Consider the following 16,567-nt stretch of genomic DNA (forward strand, 5'->3'; position numbering starts at 1 on the left):
CATCATGACAGTACCACATTTGTCCATTTTTATATTAAAAACCCAGAGCTGCATATTAGAGCTATGGATCCACAGTGCCCTCCAGAGACTGCCACAAGGTTCTCAACATGGATCAGTTAACTGCATCACCTCATCATGGTAGATTGTGATGCATAACATTTCAGAATTGTGTTCAGTCATGGGAAAATCGGATTAGTTTCATTACTGTTGAACTGTTGTGTGATCTCTGTATATATCAACTATACATACTACCTTCTTCCTCCATGCCATGTCATGAAATTATTATGATAATCATATCTTTCTAATATGATTGTAGAGTGTCCGTAGCAACATTGTAAATGTTATTAAGGAGTTGATTACCTCCTTAATTTAGGCATAGTAGGTTGAGGAAGATTGTTTAATGTCATGGCAAAATGAATGTGACTAAAAAGCTTTCCTCATAACCTAATAACCAAGTAATAACCAAGTTATTTCTAAATAATATGCCTTTGGGAAAATGTATAACTGTTTCTTTATATATTGTCATGTGTTATATTACTTTCTTTCATTTAGAAATGGAAGACTCTGTGCTCAGGTTAAATTAGTGTGATGGAAATTATTTACTAATTTTGTCCTAAAACTCACCTTACCTAACTTTAGATATCAATTTTTTAGAGAAATACATACTTATCTCTTGTTATGCTTTTGTGTTTCAGTTTTATTCCATTTCTTTTTCTTTATTTATTTTCTTTATTTTTTTAAGATAAATCGAGGAAAATGCCTTAATCCCAGCCTTGATGAATATTCAAAAACAGACCAGCCGAGCCTACTCCCTTCTCGTAACACCCCCAGAGTGACCGTTAAAAATTGCTTTAACTTTAATTGAAGATTTCTGGGACTTCATGGAGGTGTCAGGAGTATTGGAAGTCCAGCTAATTTTAAATCTAGAACCTCCCACGGGAAGAATTAAGTACTTATAATTGCGTTTATGTTGGTATGTCTATCATCCCACCAGTGTATGCCAGTTAGTCTTAGTTCATTTAATTTGTTCTTCACTACGCCACCACTTTAAAGACATTTTTCTTTCTTCTGTCATTGATAGAGTTAAAGTTAGTTCTGTTTGGCTGGCAGCAATTAATATAAATTCTTCAAATTCAAAGTCAATATTAGTAGTTCTCAAAGACTGGCAAGTGCAATACATATGATGTCATCTCTAAAGGCCTTGCTTATTCAGCTAAAGTGTATAGCAGCACTGGAATGGATCCGATCAGGCATCATTGCCAAATCTCTACAGACCTTCGGATATCACTGGGTCACTCTCAGTGCCTGATAAGATTCAGAAAGTATGTGTGGTCTTGGACATAAAAATGGCTGCGTATCTGAACCAGCACAAGTGGACAACCACATGACCTCTGAATAGGGAGAATCATCGAACTAAGGCTACCTATATCCACAATGCTGCTTTGATGCCAGCCTTACCCACTGCTCCAATAATTAGTCCCACTGTAGAATTAATTATTGTTTGGTTTAAACATTATACATAGATGTCCATTATTCTCACTATTGTTCCTACTATAGGATAACATTTGGCCCCTTTCTGGCATAGGTATTGGACACAAAACCTAACTTCCCTTTAGTAATTCCCTGATTAGCATTTATCATTTAATTTACATGGTCATAAACGTTTCTTGGTTAATTTATGTAGGTTTAAGATGTGTGTGTTTAAGCTGTGTATTAGTGTAGGTTTAAGCGGTGTAGGATAGTTAGTGCATATTTAAGCTATTTGTGTTTAAGATGAGTAGGTTTAAGATGTGTATGTTTCAGCTGTCTGAGTTAGTGTAGATTTAAGATGTGTATGTTTATGCTGCATGCGTTACTGTAGCTTTAAGATGTGTATATTTATTTTGTGTGTGTTGGTTTAAGCTGTGTGGGGTTTTTGGTTCATTCATTCTCATTTTGGGTTTAATCTTTTTTTCTTCCTTCTGTTAATAATAATAATTATAATGATTATATATATATATATATATATATATATATATATATATATATATATATATATATATAATTATTATTATAATTAGTATTATAATTAGTATTATATAATAATTATTATAATAATAGTAACAGAACTGATAGTTAGTTAGTTCTGTATGCTTGAGCCAGATCTGTTTATTTTACACATTCTATGCCTTCTAAAGTTTTTTACAAATATTAATCAATAAACTTCACATTTATTCATTAAATTGGTCACTGTGGAAAGTATATTTTTACCAAAAGTATTAGTTCACTGCACACATTTGAACTAATTTCAAAATGAGACTGATGCAGTATTAATTAACCTTCAATAATGAATTATTAATAATAATTTCCCCATATTTAGGGTGGTGCCTCATTTATCAATCATTCATAAATTTCAAACAAACACCACTACGGTGTCTCTCAGTCGGTGCTATTTAACTTCTCCATATTCTTTTCGTTTCATGCCTTGCGTGTCTTTTTTTACATTTATGCTATTATGTTTATGAGTTAAAAGCTAGAGGTTTTTTTTCTATAAATAAACTTGCTTAGGACTGGGGAGTTTGCATGTGTGCATTCGTGTGTGTGTGTGTGTGTGTGTGTGTGTGTGTGTGTGTGTGTGTGTGTGTGTGTGCGCGCATCCTTGCATATGTGTGTGTGTGCGTGCGTGTGTGTTATCCAGGATTCCTGGTCAAGAATGCCCCTCACATGGGATCCATCAGTGTTTGTCTACAAGATGACATCACCTTGAACACAGCATGTTTGTTTGTATACCTAATCTATTGGCTCTGAATAATTTTTAGTGCAGAAAATATTATTATCATACATCAGGTCATCCGTACTTTACCTTCTTTGCCTTCTTCTCTACATTATTATGTAAATATATAAATAGAGAATTATCTGCACACATTTTATAACTGCATAGCATTGTATGTCAAATGTTCAAGAAAAACAGCAAAACACATATTTTTACACATTTTTAGCTTTATATACAAGAAAAAAATAGACTGCATTCAGTATATTCAATACACTGTTTTACAGTGCACAAATGATGGCCTTTCACTGACACTGGGCATGAAGCTGATAATTTCTAATACTTTCCACTTTTACTGAAAATCCCAACAATGTTTAATTAAGCAGGGTCATACAAACACAAACCACAGCTTATTAGACAGCCTCTAGTAAATTCTACGCTGTTGGAATACATTTACTTTTCAAGTATTAATCCTTTGAATTAAATCTAAAAATCTCTTGGAATGTCCTTTTGTATAGCTAATGTTTCCCAAAAACATAAATTGCTGCTTTACTGGTCATTACTATTTAAAAAACGCCTAAAATAAATAAATGCCAGGATCCTCCCCATCCTCTTTGACGTCCTTGGGAATATATGACCACCCACCATCATTCTAGGTCTGGTTTGTAAATAGCGATGGACTTTTCAAACCTGTTCCTCTGAAAACATCCTATGCATCTCTTCGGTGTCTGGAGAACTCTCTTGCATTTTCTTTTCTAGTGATGAGAAACAGGATCATTTCTGCTCAGTATTTCACAACACTTCCCACAGCATTCAGCCATGTCTGGTCCGAGTGTGTGCTAAACAGTCAGTGGAAGAGGAGTGCAGGTATATTCTGAAGCCAGCAGTTTGACATCAGTAGTGGCCAGAGAGACCAACCCGCAGGCAGATTGATTTGGGCAGAACCCCATTTTCTGCATGGACTTATGTCCAGCAGACAGCCAACTGGCCAGAGGGTTTATGGATAGGTGAGACTGAGGAAGAGAAGGTTGAGCAGTGCCTCGAGACTTCCCCAATGCTCTGAATTAATAAGTGGAATTTATTTTGTAGTTACTGGGTTCACTTTTTGAATGTCAACATTCTGTCTAGAAACAGTATTAATAAATTAAACTATCATATATTTTTTACACATGTACACTGCCAAGTACAATGCCAAGTGTTAAATAATCACCAGCAAAAGCTGATTCAATTAAAACTATTCACCTTTCTGGGGTAAGACCATAGCAGGCCAGTTGATGCTCCAGTTTTACAACTCCTAAATAATTGTAAGTGGGGTTATTTTGTGTCATAGTGCTTGGCCTTTCAATGTGGGTCAGCATGGTAGCTGAGATCCACAAATCAGGTTCTTTCATTTCAGAGTTTAAGAACAGTGTCAAGAAATCTTCCAGCAGGAATTTAGAATTTTCAAAATCAATCCAATTTTTAGGTAGTGCCGTCAGGATGGTAATCTCTGTGTACTGGCTGAGCAATGAGGCCCAGCAATAAAAGTTACTCAGGTGTTTGACTGCTGGGAAGCCAAGGTAAAACCCTGAAGCAGCATCACAAAGAGGCAGTCCACCAAAAAAAGTATTTCATTCTCCAGTGGAAGAGTTAGATCTTCAACTACTGCACTCGGTTTCTTTTCAGGGAGTCTAGCATGTTCTTTTGTATTTGTCTCCTTGGTCTTAAATTAATTTGTGCATTGTACTGCAGCATGTGAGGCAAGTGCCATGGCTGATAGACTTCCATATGACACATGGTTAAGTAGCTTATTCTCATCATCTATGTTGAATAAGTACCTAAAGAAAACCGATTCCTCTTTGGCGGCTCCACCCCCCAAGACTGATCAAATAGTCCCCACCAACTCCATGAAGCATGCAATTTCCCCACAGATGAGCTGTCAGGTGAATGACTGAAAGAGGGACATTTTCTCCCAAAGCACATGGACGCATGGGACATTAGGACAATAAAGCATATGGTGGGGGGGAAAAAACATCCAGTTTCTTCTCCATTGCGCTTCTCTAATTACACGACTTGAAGGTGAGCGCATGTAAAATGAACTGGCACATTACCTGTGTGCTGCCTATATTGTAAATAAATTATCTTCTGCCATACAGGGCTGAATGAGATGGCGGTAAGTCTCCTTTCTAATGCAACACTTTTGATAGGACTATCTAATGGTGTGATACATTAATAGATAAAAGCTGTGCATGATCACAGTAATGGTAAATGGCTCCTTTGACAACTGAAGCGCCGCTACCTCATGCTCCTCCACATTCTCTTTATCTCCACAGCTTTGCTGCATGACAAGTAGGTAAATATGGGCACTACATCCAGAACATGTTGCATCTTTGACATACGTGGATACTGTGCATAAATAATGTACAAATGTATTATCAAATCAGGATTAGGAGCACACCCACTTCAAGTGATTCATCTGGCCTCATCACTGTCAGATCATCAATCCAGTGGACCTGTAGTCATACGATTCTCAGAAATGAGCCAGAATTTATCATAGTGCTGTTCTTCTGTGATTGTATTTCAAAGTAAAGCAAATTTTCTCAAGAATTTAATGTAGCAATTTTTTTTTTCCAGTCTATGGTTGATTATTTTAAGTTAAAAGGACATTTTAATGCCAGTGATATCTTTATTCTATGGATGAAAATATTGATTTGGCAATATCCTGACAGGTAATACTTTTTAACCAAGTGTAGTATGTTTTAGATGTGAAGCATCACATAGACCTGCACTGTCTCACTCAAATAGTCACTCACTCATTCACTCACCATTAGCAGAAATTCTCCCCAAAAGGGTGCTAGTGCCATTCCTGTCATTTTTATGTGCATTGAAACCAATAAGATGTTGTATGTTTGCGGCAGTATCAAATCAATATTTAATTCATCATATTAAGCAGTGACCTAATCAAATTATATGTATGTTCACAAATGCAGGTAACACTGATGCTGTTATTGTTGCAGTACCAAAAACAACTGTTTACTTATTTATATCAGATACGAGCAGACTAGCATAATGTTATCTGTTCACCTGACTACTTATAAGGTTTTGGTCAAAATTTTGAAATCTGAATCTTAACTGCCACTTGATGATGTCACAGTAGGCCACACTTTCATAGCACACACGAACAGACCCTCTTCTTTCCCTCACTCTGTTCTTCCCATTCACACCTCACTTTAGCACTCACTATACACATTATAGCAACCACCTAGCAAAACCATAGTAACCATCTGGAACACTATAACAACCAACCACTTAGCATCAGCCTAGCAACAACCTGGTATACCATAGAAATGGTTTAGCAACCACCTAGTAGCAGCATAGCAATCACCACCACCTTGGACTCCATAACTACCACTTAACAACCATCTAGCAATGGCAGTGTAACCACCTGGAATACCATAGCAACCACCTGGAATGCCAAGGCAACCAATTAAGAACCACCTAGCAAGGACATAACAACTTCTTGGGATACCATAGCACCCACTTAATAAGACCATAGTAACCATCTGCAGCACTATAGCAAGCACTTAGCACCAGCCTAGCAACAACCTGATATACCATAGAAACTAGGTAGCAACCACCTATTAGCAGCATAGCAATTACCACCTCAGACCATAACTACCACTTAACAACCAGTTTAGCTATCACTAAGAACCACCTAGCAAGGACATAGCAACTTCTTAGGATACCATAGCAACCACTTAGCAACCACATATTAAGTCCATGCAGTGCAATAGCAACCACTTTGCAATGGCATAACAGTCACCTGGGATACCATAGTAATCACCTAGCAAAAACACAGCAATCACTTCGCACCATCCTAGCATGAATCTGGGACACCATAGCAACCGGTTAGCAACCACCTTGTAGAATACCACAGCAAACAGTTGCAATGGCATAGCAACCACCTTTTTTCAGCTCTTTTTAAGCACTGTATATTTCCTTCAAGAAAAGCAAATCTAGTTAACTTCTGTTGTATTTTTTTCTACTTATTTTTTAAATATATTACTTAATATATATACTTAGGTTATATATATATATATATATATATATATATATATATATATATATATATATATATACTTAAGTTAACGGAACCACATTACAAGAGAGAACTCACACAGAATCAACAGGGAGATCATTGAAAGACCAAGAAAGGAAATACAGGAACAAGGAGTATAAATACACAAACTATCGAATGCTAATGAGACAAAGGTGAAACCAAGCAAGGGTTAGGAAAACTAAAACACAATGTGGAATTGTGAAGAACATAACCCAAACAAAGAAACACATGGCAGGTGTGTGAACTGCAATGCTGGGGAAGGGGCCAATATGGAATCTACACACATCAGTTTAGTTCTAGAAATAAAAAGCAAAACAAGACAAAACAAAAAATAAAATTAAAAAAACAACAGGAACTATGTGAGAGTGGTGCATTGCATCAGTGAAACTGTGCTCTTGTTTAGCATAGTTCATGGAATGGGAGAGAGTGAGCCTTTCTTCAATCCATACTGTAAGGACCTAGTAAATCTTTATATCTTTGTATTTGATTAAGAATATTATACAAAAATATTGTAACAAAACAGAAAGAGTAAATTTAGTAGGCAATACATACATATAAAATATAATTTGAAACCATGTAGCCTAATATTTCCTATAGCCTGCCAGAAAAAAGATCTTGAAAGAGAATATGAGCAACAAATATTTCACCACTATGTACCATTTGATCTTTTTAAGTGTCTTCTCCCTTGCAAATGCATTTGTTTTTTGTTTGTTAGTTTGTTTTTTTGTTTTTTTTATTGGATCTGAAAACAAGGCAAAAAATTAACCAGAACAACACCAGCTGAAAGATGCAGATTCCATGGGTTTATAGTCCAGCAAGCCCTGAGTTCTGTCCCAAACATGCATGAATAATCAGTTAATAAGTCTGCAAACAGGACAACAACCCCTGAATTTTAAGGTGTTTACAAAAAGGAAAAAAAAAATTCTAACTTGTTTGAATTTTAATTCTATTTCGAATCAATTTCACCCTATGAGAAATGAGAAATTATGTGATCGTTTCCTTTCAAGACCCCCTGGCAGCTAACCAGAATTGCCACCTCTGAGACTGGAGTTAGTGAGAAATCCTCCAGTGTGCCACAGGGTCCAGGCACGGATGACCCAAGTTAAGTCATCATGTAGAAGAATTGGGTGCCCCTAATGAACTGTGTTATGAGCTGTAAAACCTTACTGGAACATGGTCTCAGAAGTCATTACACAAGTCATTGCTACAATATGATGAGAAATTATAGAGCTATAGAGGACCATTACTTTGTTTACTGAGGGATGTTCTTTGCCCTTGTAAGCCTTATCAAAGTTTACGAAAATGAGCATGGAACAGGATGAGGCTCATAGAATTATAGCACTCACAGAGTTTTTCATTCACATTCACAGACCATTCACAAAGTTGCTTCACCCATGAATATGTATTTTGTTGATTTGAATTCAGCTCAACTAGTAATATGTGAGACAGATCATCTATATATAGAACTCATGATCTCAGACATCAAATATAAATTAAATCAAAGCATCATGCATTAGAGAATGTTTATATACTTTTTGGTCCAAGTACACAGAGGTATGTCTGTACATATGATAGGAAATTGGAGATTAATGAAATGCTAAAATACTCATACCTGATAACTTTCCATAAATTGTGTTTGGCCCAGGAAATTTTTGCTTATTAATATGATCATTGTTAGTGTATGCAGTATATATTTTATACTGCAGTCTACTGACTGCACTGAAAAAAGAACTTCAGATAACAGAGTGACCAAAACCATTCAAGGTGGTGTGAATGTGCAGCTGGAATAAATTTCTATAGACTACTAATACATTTGTAAATATATTGTTTTTGGATCTAACACTCACTATTATTTGACATTTATTTTATTTTAATTAATGATTCTAATTACTAGAAATGCTGCAAATTGCATTGCTTTGGTATTGTGTTAATTGGCTTTTTACTTTGTATAATGTTCCTTGTAAAAATTAGATCTGTGTCAGCAGAGTTTTCCTATGTGGGAATTCAGTGATTGTTAGTGGGGTTTTTGTGTAAACCCTCAGTTCCTTACTCCTTACTTTTTTTTTTTTTTTTTGTGAAAACATAATCAAAGTATAGCTCAGCAATAAACATTCTAAGCACATTTATGACCTAAGTCACAGCCATTGTCCATAGCTGCACTATAGAATAATGCAGACAGGAATGTATCCAGCAGGTGCCTTAGTTGCTGTAAAAGCAAAACTTTATTCTGTTTGTTTGTACAGCTACTGGATGAGATGAGCCCTTCCATGTGGCACCATTTATATTTATGCCCCAAGAGCCCCTCCTACTAGCTCCCATGAGGCTTTGCTTCTGCTGTACTCTCAGACTTGGCTTCTGGGTGCTGCACTTTCTCCCACAGCCAGGCTCTTCTCCCTCCACAGTTAGATGGCAAGAGGATTTGTTTGCATGCTGGAGTGTGAACAGGAGACAGTACTGGCAGGGGAGCAGCAGAAGTGCATCTTAGTGGCTCATGCAAACCTGCTGAGTTTCTTCTCATTTGCAGATTACTGGACAGGCAGAAATATGGCAATACTATAATAGAACTCTAAGACAGGTGACACAAATATTTCTATGCCTCCAGTGTAACACGTACATGCATATAACATGATGTACATACACACACAGTTGAAGTCAAATGTTACCATATATTTCCATGTGTTAACCATTTAATAAAGTTATGAACTTCATTTCTATGAGCAATTGAAAAATAATAGCCAAAAAGGAGGATTAGTTGAGGGTTTTTTTTAATTTCTTATATTTCATTTGATTTATTTCTTATATTTTTATCATATATTTTATGTGTCAAAGTTTGTATGCAGTATTTTTATTGCAATAGAAACAAATGATTGGTGTAGCCTTCCACAATCTTCTGACAGGCCTTTTTCACATTCCACCTAACAAACCAGGCTGATTTTGTTGCAAATTTGGGGAATGCTTAGGATCACTGTCCTGTGAGAAGACCCAGTATGAATGAAGGTTTAACTTTTTAGTGGATGTCTTGAGTTTCATTACTTGATAATCATCCCTCCTCATGATGTCATCTGTTTTGTGAACTGCACCAGTCCCCTCTCCAGCGAAACACCATCACTACATGATTCACCCCAAGCTTCATAACTGAGATGCTGTTCTTTGGTTTAAAACCCTTGCTATTTTCCCATATACATACTGATCATTATGGCTAAGCATTTGAGCTTCTTTTTTTATATATATATATGACCAGAGATCACTCCTCCTTTGTCCTAATAGTCAACTGCAAATTTCAAGTCAGAAATATAGCCCAAGTGCAACAAAATGAATTTTCTAACAGTAGTTTTAGAGCATAAAATGACCTATACATTAGTTTCAATTTAATTACTGAATAATTCACAGTAGTTACTGAATAATATGCAGTTAGATTAATAACTGAATAATAAGACACAACTATAAGAGGCTGAGTAGATGGTTCTGACTAACTACCCAGCACACCTTTTAAATCTACAATGAAATTGGTTCTCTCAAAACAAGTAAAATAAATCAGAATTAGATTCCTCACTGAACATTTAACCATTGAAAATGTTGTCTAACAGATTATCTCTGTTATGAGGAATCCCATAGTCCTTCAGCTTGTGGCATTTTTGATCCTGACTCATTCGGAAACAATAAGATTTGGGATGTCTGAAATGCAATCAGGGGCCTGAAACACAATTACCATTTAGGGCACTGAGGAAAGAGGGGGTTCTATCTCTGCACACTCCACAGTTGCACTAACACTCCCATTTTTCATGCTAAAGCATCTCCTCCCAGCTGACTCTGAAAACTCCTGGAGACACAATGGATATGATTTCAAGGCTGACAAATGATATTATGGTGAATTAGATTTAAAATATACCCATTTAATTTACGTTTAAGAAAAGAAATATGTTGAAGGATGCTGAAACATGAGAATGTTCCTCATCTAAAGTAAATAGCAGGTCTACAAAATTATATATCTGCTTTAATATCTCAAAACAATGCATAAGTGCATAGTTGTACCTTACTGTATTTACTTCATTTGCAAAAGGCAACAAAACACAGTTTTTATCGGACTTTCTTTGTTTATTGCCACCACTTCACTTGATTAAGCACATTATTGGATATGGACTTTTGGACACTTAGAATTATGAGAGTTGTCTAATCCACTGAGGTTTAAATGATGAGGTACATATTAAGATACTTTTGTCCATCGGGCAGACTACTTAATGACAAGGACATTTTACTTTTTTTTTTTTTAATCCTGTCGCGTATTGTTGTGCTTTAACTTTTAGCAAAGAAAATTTTTCATAAATAATTAAATCATACCCATGCAAATGTCTCCTATAGTATCACTCAAAAACTAACCCGAATCACTTTATTTTCTTAAAATTCCATATTCCATGCACTCTCTGCATTCTCTCAACCAGCTTCATGAAGATGCTTTTTGATTTTAACAGTTTTGAGGTTTTTACATATGCTGAGCACTCATCTAGCAGCTCTAATGAAAACTATTAATTAAATACTTTTTTGGGAGTTTCCAAAAAATAAAAATAAAGACATAAAATCTGATACAGATCTGGTTTTCCAAGTGACCCTGGGATTTCAACACTTGTTGAACTGTGGTGTTTACATCTTTTCCTTGATTCTTTATGGGTCAGAAATAGATTTGATTTCACTAGCCTTTACTCTGATGCTGTATGGATCTGTGCTGCCACTGATATGCTATTCATAGACAGTAAGAATTAAATCCAATACAGTAAGCCATCAAAATAATGATAAGCAGAGAATGTCCTCACAATCTTCCACAGCTGGGCTGTACAAATTACAATTGAGATCAGAAAACATGCATGTCCTTGGTATACACACACATATACAGAAACACACACACACACACACACACACACACACACACACACACACACACACACTGCACAGCATGTCTAATTACAATGCAAAGGTGGTTCCTCATGTAGAGACTGTAGTGGAAATAATGTATGTGTGTGTGTGTGTGTGTGTGTGTGTGTGTGTGTGTGTGTATGTGTGTGTGCGTGTGTGTGTGTGTGTGTGTGTGTGTGTTGTGTCATTCCCTGTTGATAGTACAAATCAGCCTTGTGTGGTGCGAAGTGAGGATTTTTGCATATACTTGAGATGCACAGTACATACAGCCGTGCCATAGCAGGTAAAATTACTCAGAAATGACAGTTGGCAATAAATTGGGCACAGATAAGTAATCCTGATAAAAATCAAGGGCCTATCATGAAGATATTTTTTTCTCTTATAAATACCTGGCATATGCCAATCAAGGATCCCCCTCTCATTAGTTTGCTATTGTTAGTCATGACACTCAAACTCACCCACCCACAATGAGGACAAATTAAACTGTCTGTTGACACCTATCATGAAGCATGTTAATTCTCATTAGACAAACAGCCAATGTAGCTTTTAAAATCCTGAAACATAGTGCGCATTTTTTGGGGGATATAGCTTGGCTGGGGGTAATTTTCTGCACCGACAAAATGTATTTTTTATTTATTCAGCTTACCTTTTCTTTTTTCTTTTTATATTGAAAACATGCTGATGTTCATAAGATTTGGTAAATCTATTTGAAAAAGCATGAATTATGCAACATAGCCTAAATTTCAGAGGTATGACTGTTCTGGACATTTTTTAAATGATTCATATATAATCTGAGTACACATTTTTAAACGCTACATCCACTGTTTTCTGATTTTCCCTATCAGAAATTCTACATGGTGGAGTATACGTGGACCAAAACAAGTTCCTTTGCCATGCGGACACCATTCACTGGCAGGACATCATGAAGAACCCCCACGCTGAGCTGCTTGTGGTTCCTTCCAACTACAGCGGCATTTCATGTGCGTACCTTACAGAGCCCGTGCATCTTCTTTATTACTGTTAAAATGCACAGGCGGATAATTCAGCCAAATGGTACGAAATTAGCATCTTTTGCTCTGAGGTATGTGTGATTATTGAAGCTGTCCATGGTTGGCCAACTAGACAAAGCTAGTTGGAATGAAAGCTAGCTGCCTTGATGTTCGTTGTAACGATTTGGAAGGGAAAGAGAAATAAGTGGAGGGGAAGTCGCTTTAAAGTGTGTGTGTGTGTGTGTGTGTGTGTGTGTGTGTGTGTGTCCAAACAGAAATCTGTCAAAAAACAATTACTCATTACTAAATGCAAAGGTTTATTTAAACATACAGTCCGTTGGGCTCCTAATTACTAAGCAATCGATTAGACACCTAAGACAAGATTATGGGAGAAAACACTAAAAATGAAAAGGGGGCAAAGCTTTTGTCCTGTCCTATTTAGCACCCATGTAAACATTTGCCAAAAGGAAGCTGCAGTTGTAAATACCTCCTAGGAGGAGTAGACTACACTTCAATGAGATGGTTTGTCAGTCTACTGGGAGAAATGGGAGAAACCCTTAACATTCTTGCTTTTGCTGGGCATACATTTCAAACAAGACTGACTGAGATAATGCCCATTTTTGTTTGCTCATTTTCTAGAGGATATGTTGGTCCATGTTGGTTGCCCTGATACCTTGCATTTACATTTACATTTCAGAATCTAGCATGTATCCAGAGCAACTTACAATAGTGCTTTGACTTTGTTGCCTTTTATTGCTTTGTACTTCTACATACCTAGTACTCCTTCTGCTACAGCCAAACTAATTCAGTGTTCCAATTGTTGCATTATCAGTATTACTGCATTGGCAAAAGGTACCCTAGAAACCCAAAAGTAAATGTTCCAAATTTTAAATATGTGTATGCACTTACTGCAAAATACATCTATGTCTTGTGAAACTGACTTTGATTTCTCAGGCAGACGATGTCATCGATCCTGTAACGGACGGTGCTGGGGTCACCAGGAGGATCAGTGTCAGAGCTGTGAGTGCTTATGCCGGTATCAGTTCACATTAGAACTACAGTATGAAACCTGTATCAGTTCACATTAGAATTACAGTATGAAACAGTTTTAGTTTACAGCAGATTTCATCTTTTGGGGTCACTTCCCCATCAGTGACTATATATTATTACTATAGCTAATACGACAGATTTTGAAGATTTGGCACTAAAACAGTAATAGCGTAACAACTACAGTGAGCTAACCTTAACCACCAGAATGAAGCAGGGTGCTTATGGCTCGTTTAAATGTGCTACAGCTTTTCACAAAATGTTATTAGTAAGACATATGAAATCATATAAATGAAAAAGAAAAAAAAATGCAGACACTGCAGTACTTTACCATATTACGTGACTGGTGTCAAAAGCAACTTGCCTTCTCTGAAGATGTGAACGAGGCCTTTTGTACCTTGTACCCCAGTAAACTCTACTAGCTGTGTGAATGAATGGGCCTCCCTCACAGCCCTGCCTTCACGCCTGCATGGCTGTGGAAGGGGAGAGGGGGGAGCAGACAGCCACTTGGCAGTGGTCCTGCTAAAGAGCGTAAGGCCTCCTCTCTCTTATTGTCTCCTCCGCCCACACGCTGGTGCAGAGGGGAACTCCAACCCCTGGCTGGAGGGAGAGTCCTTCCTGTCACAGTCTCTGTTCCTTCAGTGAACTCAGTGAGGACGGTTCAGCTCACTGCATGGGCGATAATTACACAGGGACTTTGGGAGTCGCGTTCAGGCTGGCAGAAGGTTCCAAATCCATACAGGCCCCCCTGGCTTGGGTCCGTGCTGCCAACACACTGTACTTAAACAGTTACAGTAATTGCAGGAGACTGCTGGGTCAGGCTCGTGCTGACTGGCGGAGATGCACTTTGTTTGACTGTTGTGAAGCTTTGGCCCTGTGTGTTAGGGCCATAGTGGACCAGGTTCTCCAGAGCAGGCTAAGCCTTGCCCTGTACAGCGGACACTTTTCAGCTAATCTCAGTAATTAAGAGTTATGTCACAGTCAGTGTCACAGTCAGTAAACGACCACCTGTCTCAAAGGCAGACTACCCAAGAATAGTACGGAAAATGACATTGAAATGATTTATAATATTTCTGTAGTTTTCAAAATGAATATTGGTGCTTCTCACCTCCTCCTAGCACTTTCCACATTTGGGTGTGATTTTATTATAATATAAACTGTGTGTGTGTTGCCTAGTGACGAAGACGGTGTGTGCTGAACAGTGTGACGGCCGCTGCTTTGGGCCCTACGTCAGTGACTGCTGCCATCGGGAGTGTGCTGGAGGCTGCTCTGGACCCAAAGAGACAGACTGCTTTGTGGGTCACCATTTACACCACACTCATGCCACAGTGAAATAACCAGCTCCTTGACTGATGCAGTGTAGCTTGTGGTGGTAACTTCAGTGGGTTCACAGTCTTTGTAGCCCTGATCTCTTGGTTTCAGCAGTGGTTTTTGGGCAGTAATTTCAGACCTGCCAACCTGCCTCAATAACTCACTTCGTTATAGCAATTCAAAGTAATACAATCCATGTTGTTGATGGAGGAGCTTGATAGCATTTCAGTGGTTTTATGTATATGGATGGTAAGTCCTAGAGATGTATGTTTTAACTTTTCATGGATTTAGGTACTGAACTTTCTCAAATGCCCCTAATGTATCATTACTGAATTACTATGGTCTGCGAAAGTTGTGTATTTGTTTGATAATTTCAGTGGAATGTGTTGGTGCTCACATATTGTTCCCAAACCTCACACATTTTCAATATATCTGGTTATTGTCCCTTTCAAGTCTTGATATTGTGCATCATATGTTGAGTTTTAATTTGAGTGCCATTTCACCCCTTGGTGCACTGACTTGGATCCATTGCTGCAATTTTGTTGATACTTCCAGGGATGAACTAACCCACATGCTTTGTAGGCATTGGTAACAGAAAGTTTTAATTATAATTGCGACTAGCTTAGAGTGGTTTTTAATGAACTGCCTACCCAGGCCTCAGGAAAAGTAACACTGTCCCTGCTTCACTTCTCAGGCCTGCACCAGCTTCAATGACAGTGGTGCCTGTGTGACCCAGTGTCCTCAGCCTTTTGTCTACAACCCAACCACCTTTCAGCTGGAGCACAACCCCAAAGCCAAATACACTTACGGAGCCTTCTGTGTCAAGAAATGCCCACGTGAGTCTCACCATAGCCATCATGCCTGTCTTTGAAGGCAAAAAAAATTATTTCCATCATTTTGAGATTTTGGAAATAAAGTGAGCTGTGAATAATCAACATTATTCATTTCCAAATCATTTAACATGGATGTATGAAGTGTGGTGCTGTAAGTGTGATGCGTTTCAAACTGCAAAGCCCTGTTGTGTGCTCTCCCCACAGATAACTTTGTGGTGGACCACAGCTCCTGTGTGCGGGCCTGCCCCAGCAACAAGATGGAGGTGGAGGAGAACCGCGTCAAGATGTGCATCCCGTGCACTGACATATGTCCTAAAGGTGAAACTCCAACAGCCAGTGTGATTTTAATATTCAGGCACACACAGACACGCACATTAATGTCCTTTCTACCAAACAGATAAAGATGATTATGTTTGGGAATGAATTGTTCAAATTACTAGTGTACGTATTACTGTGGTGTACCAAATAAAAGCTGTTAGACTCATATGAATCACCTAACCTGTAATAAGGGGGCTTGTTTTAGCAATTATGGTATGTTATAACAAACTGTTGTCATTTGAGAGACCTTGTCAAAGACGTAAGTGAAAATAATTATGTATATAATCACATTAAGCTATATCAGCTAATCAAT

General features: G+C 37.6%; 1 protein-coding gene across 7 annotated transcripts in view; it reads left to right on the forward strand.

Annotated features, from left to right (window-relative positions):
- LOC113579192 (receptor tyrosine-protein kinase erbB-4-like) overlaps positions 1-16,567 on the forward strand; it is a 127,620-nt gene that overhangs the window by 73,400 nt on the left and 37,653 nt on the right. For all 7 annotated transcript variants that reach the window (XM_035534817.2, XM_035534819.2, XM_035534820.2 and 4 more), the window contains 5 exons: positions 12,602-12,736; positions 13,700-13,765; positions 14,969-15,087; positions 15,798-15,939; positions 16,141-16,254. In XM_035534817.2, the coding sequence (XP_035390710.2) occupies positions 12,602-12,736; positions 13,700-13,765; positions 14,969-15,087; positions 15,798-15,939; positions 16,141-16,254 (576 nt within the window). The remainder of the gene's footprint in view (positions 1-12,601; positions 12,737-13,699; positions 13,766-14,968; positions 15,088-15,797; positions 15,940-16,140; positions 16,255-16,567) is intronic.

This window comes from Electrophorus electricus, chromosome 18 (assembly GCF_041902795.1).
Source record: "Electrophorus electricus isolate QZ-2024a chromosome 18, ASM4190279v1, whole genome shotgun sequence".
In the NCBI taxonomy this organism is placed as follows: Eukaryota; Metazoa; Chordata; class Actinopteri; order Gymnotiformes; family Gymnotidae; genus Electrophorus; species Electrophorus electricus.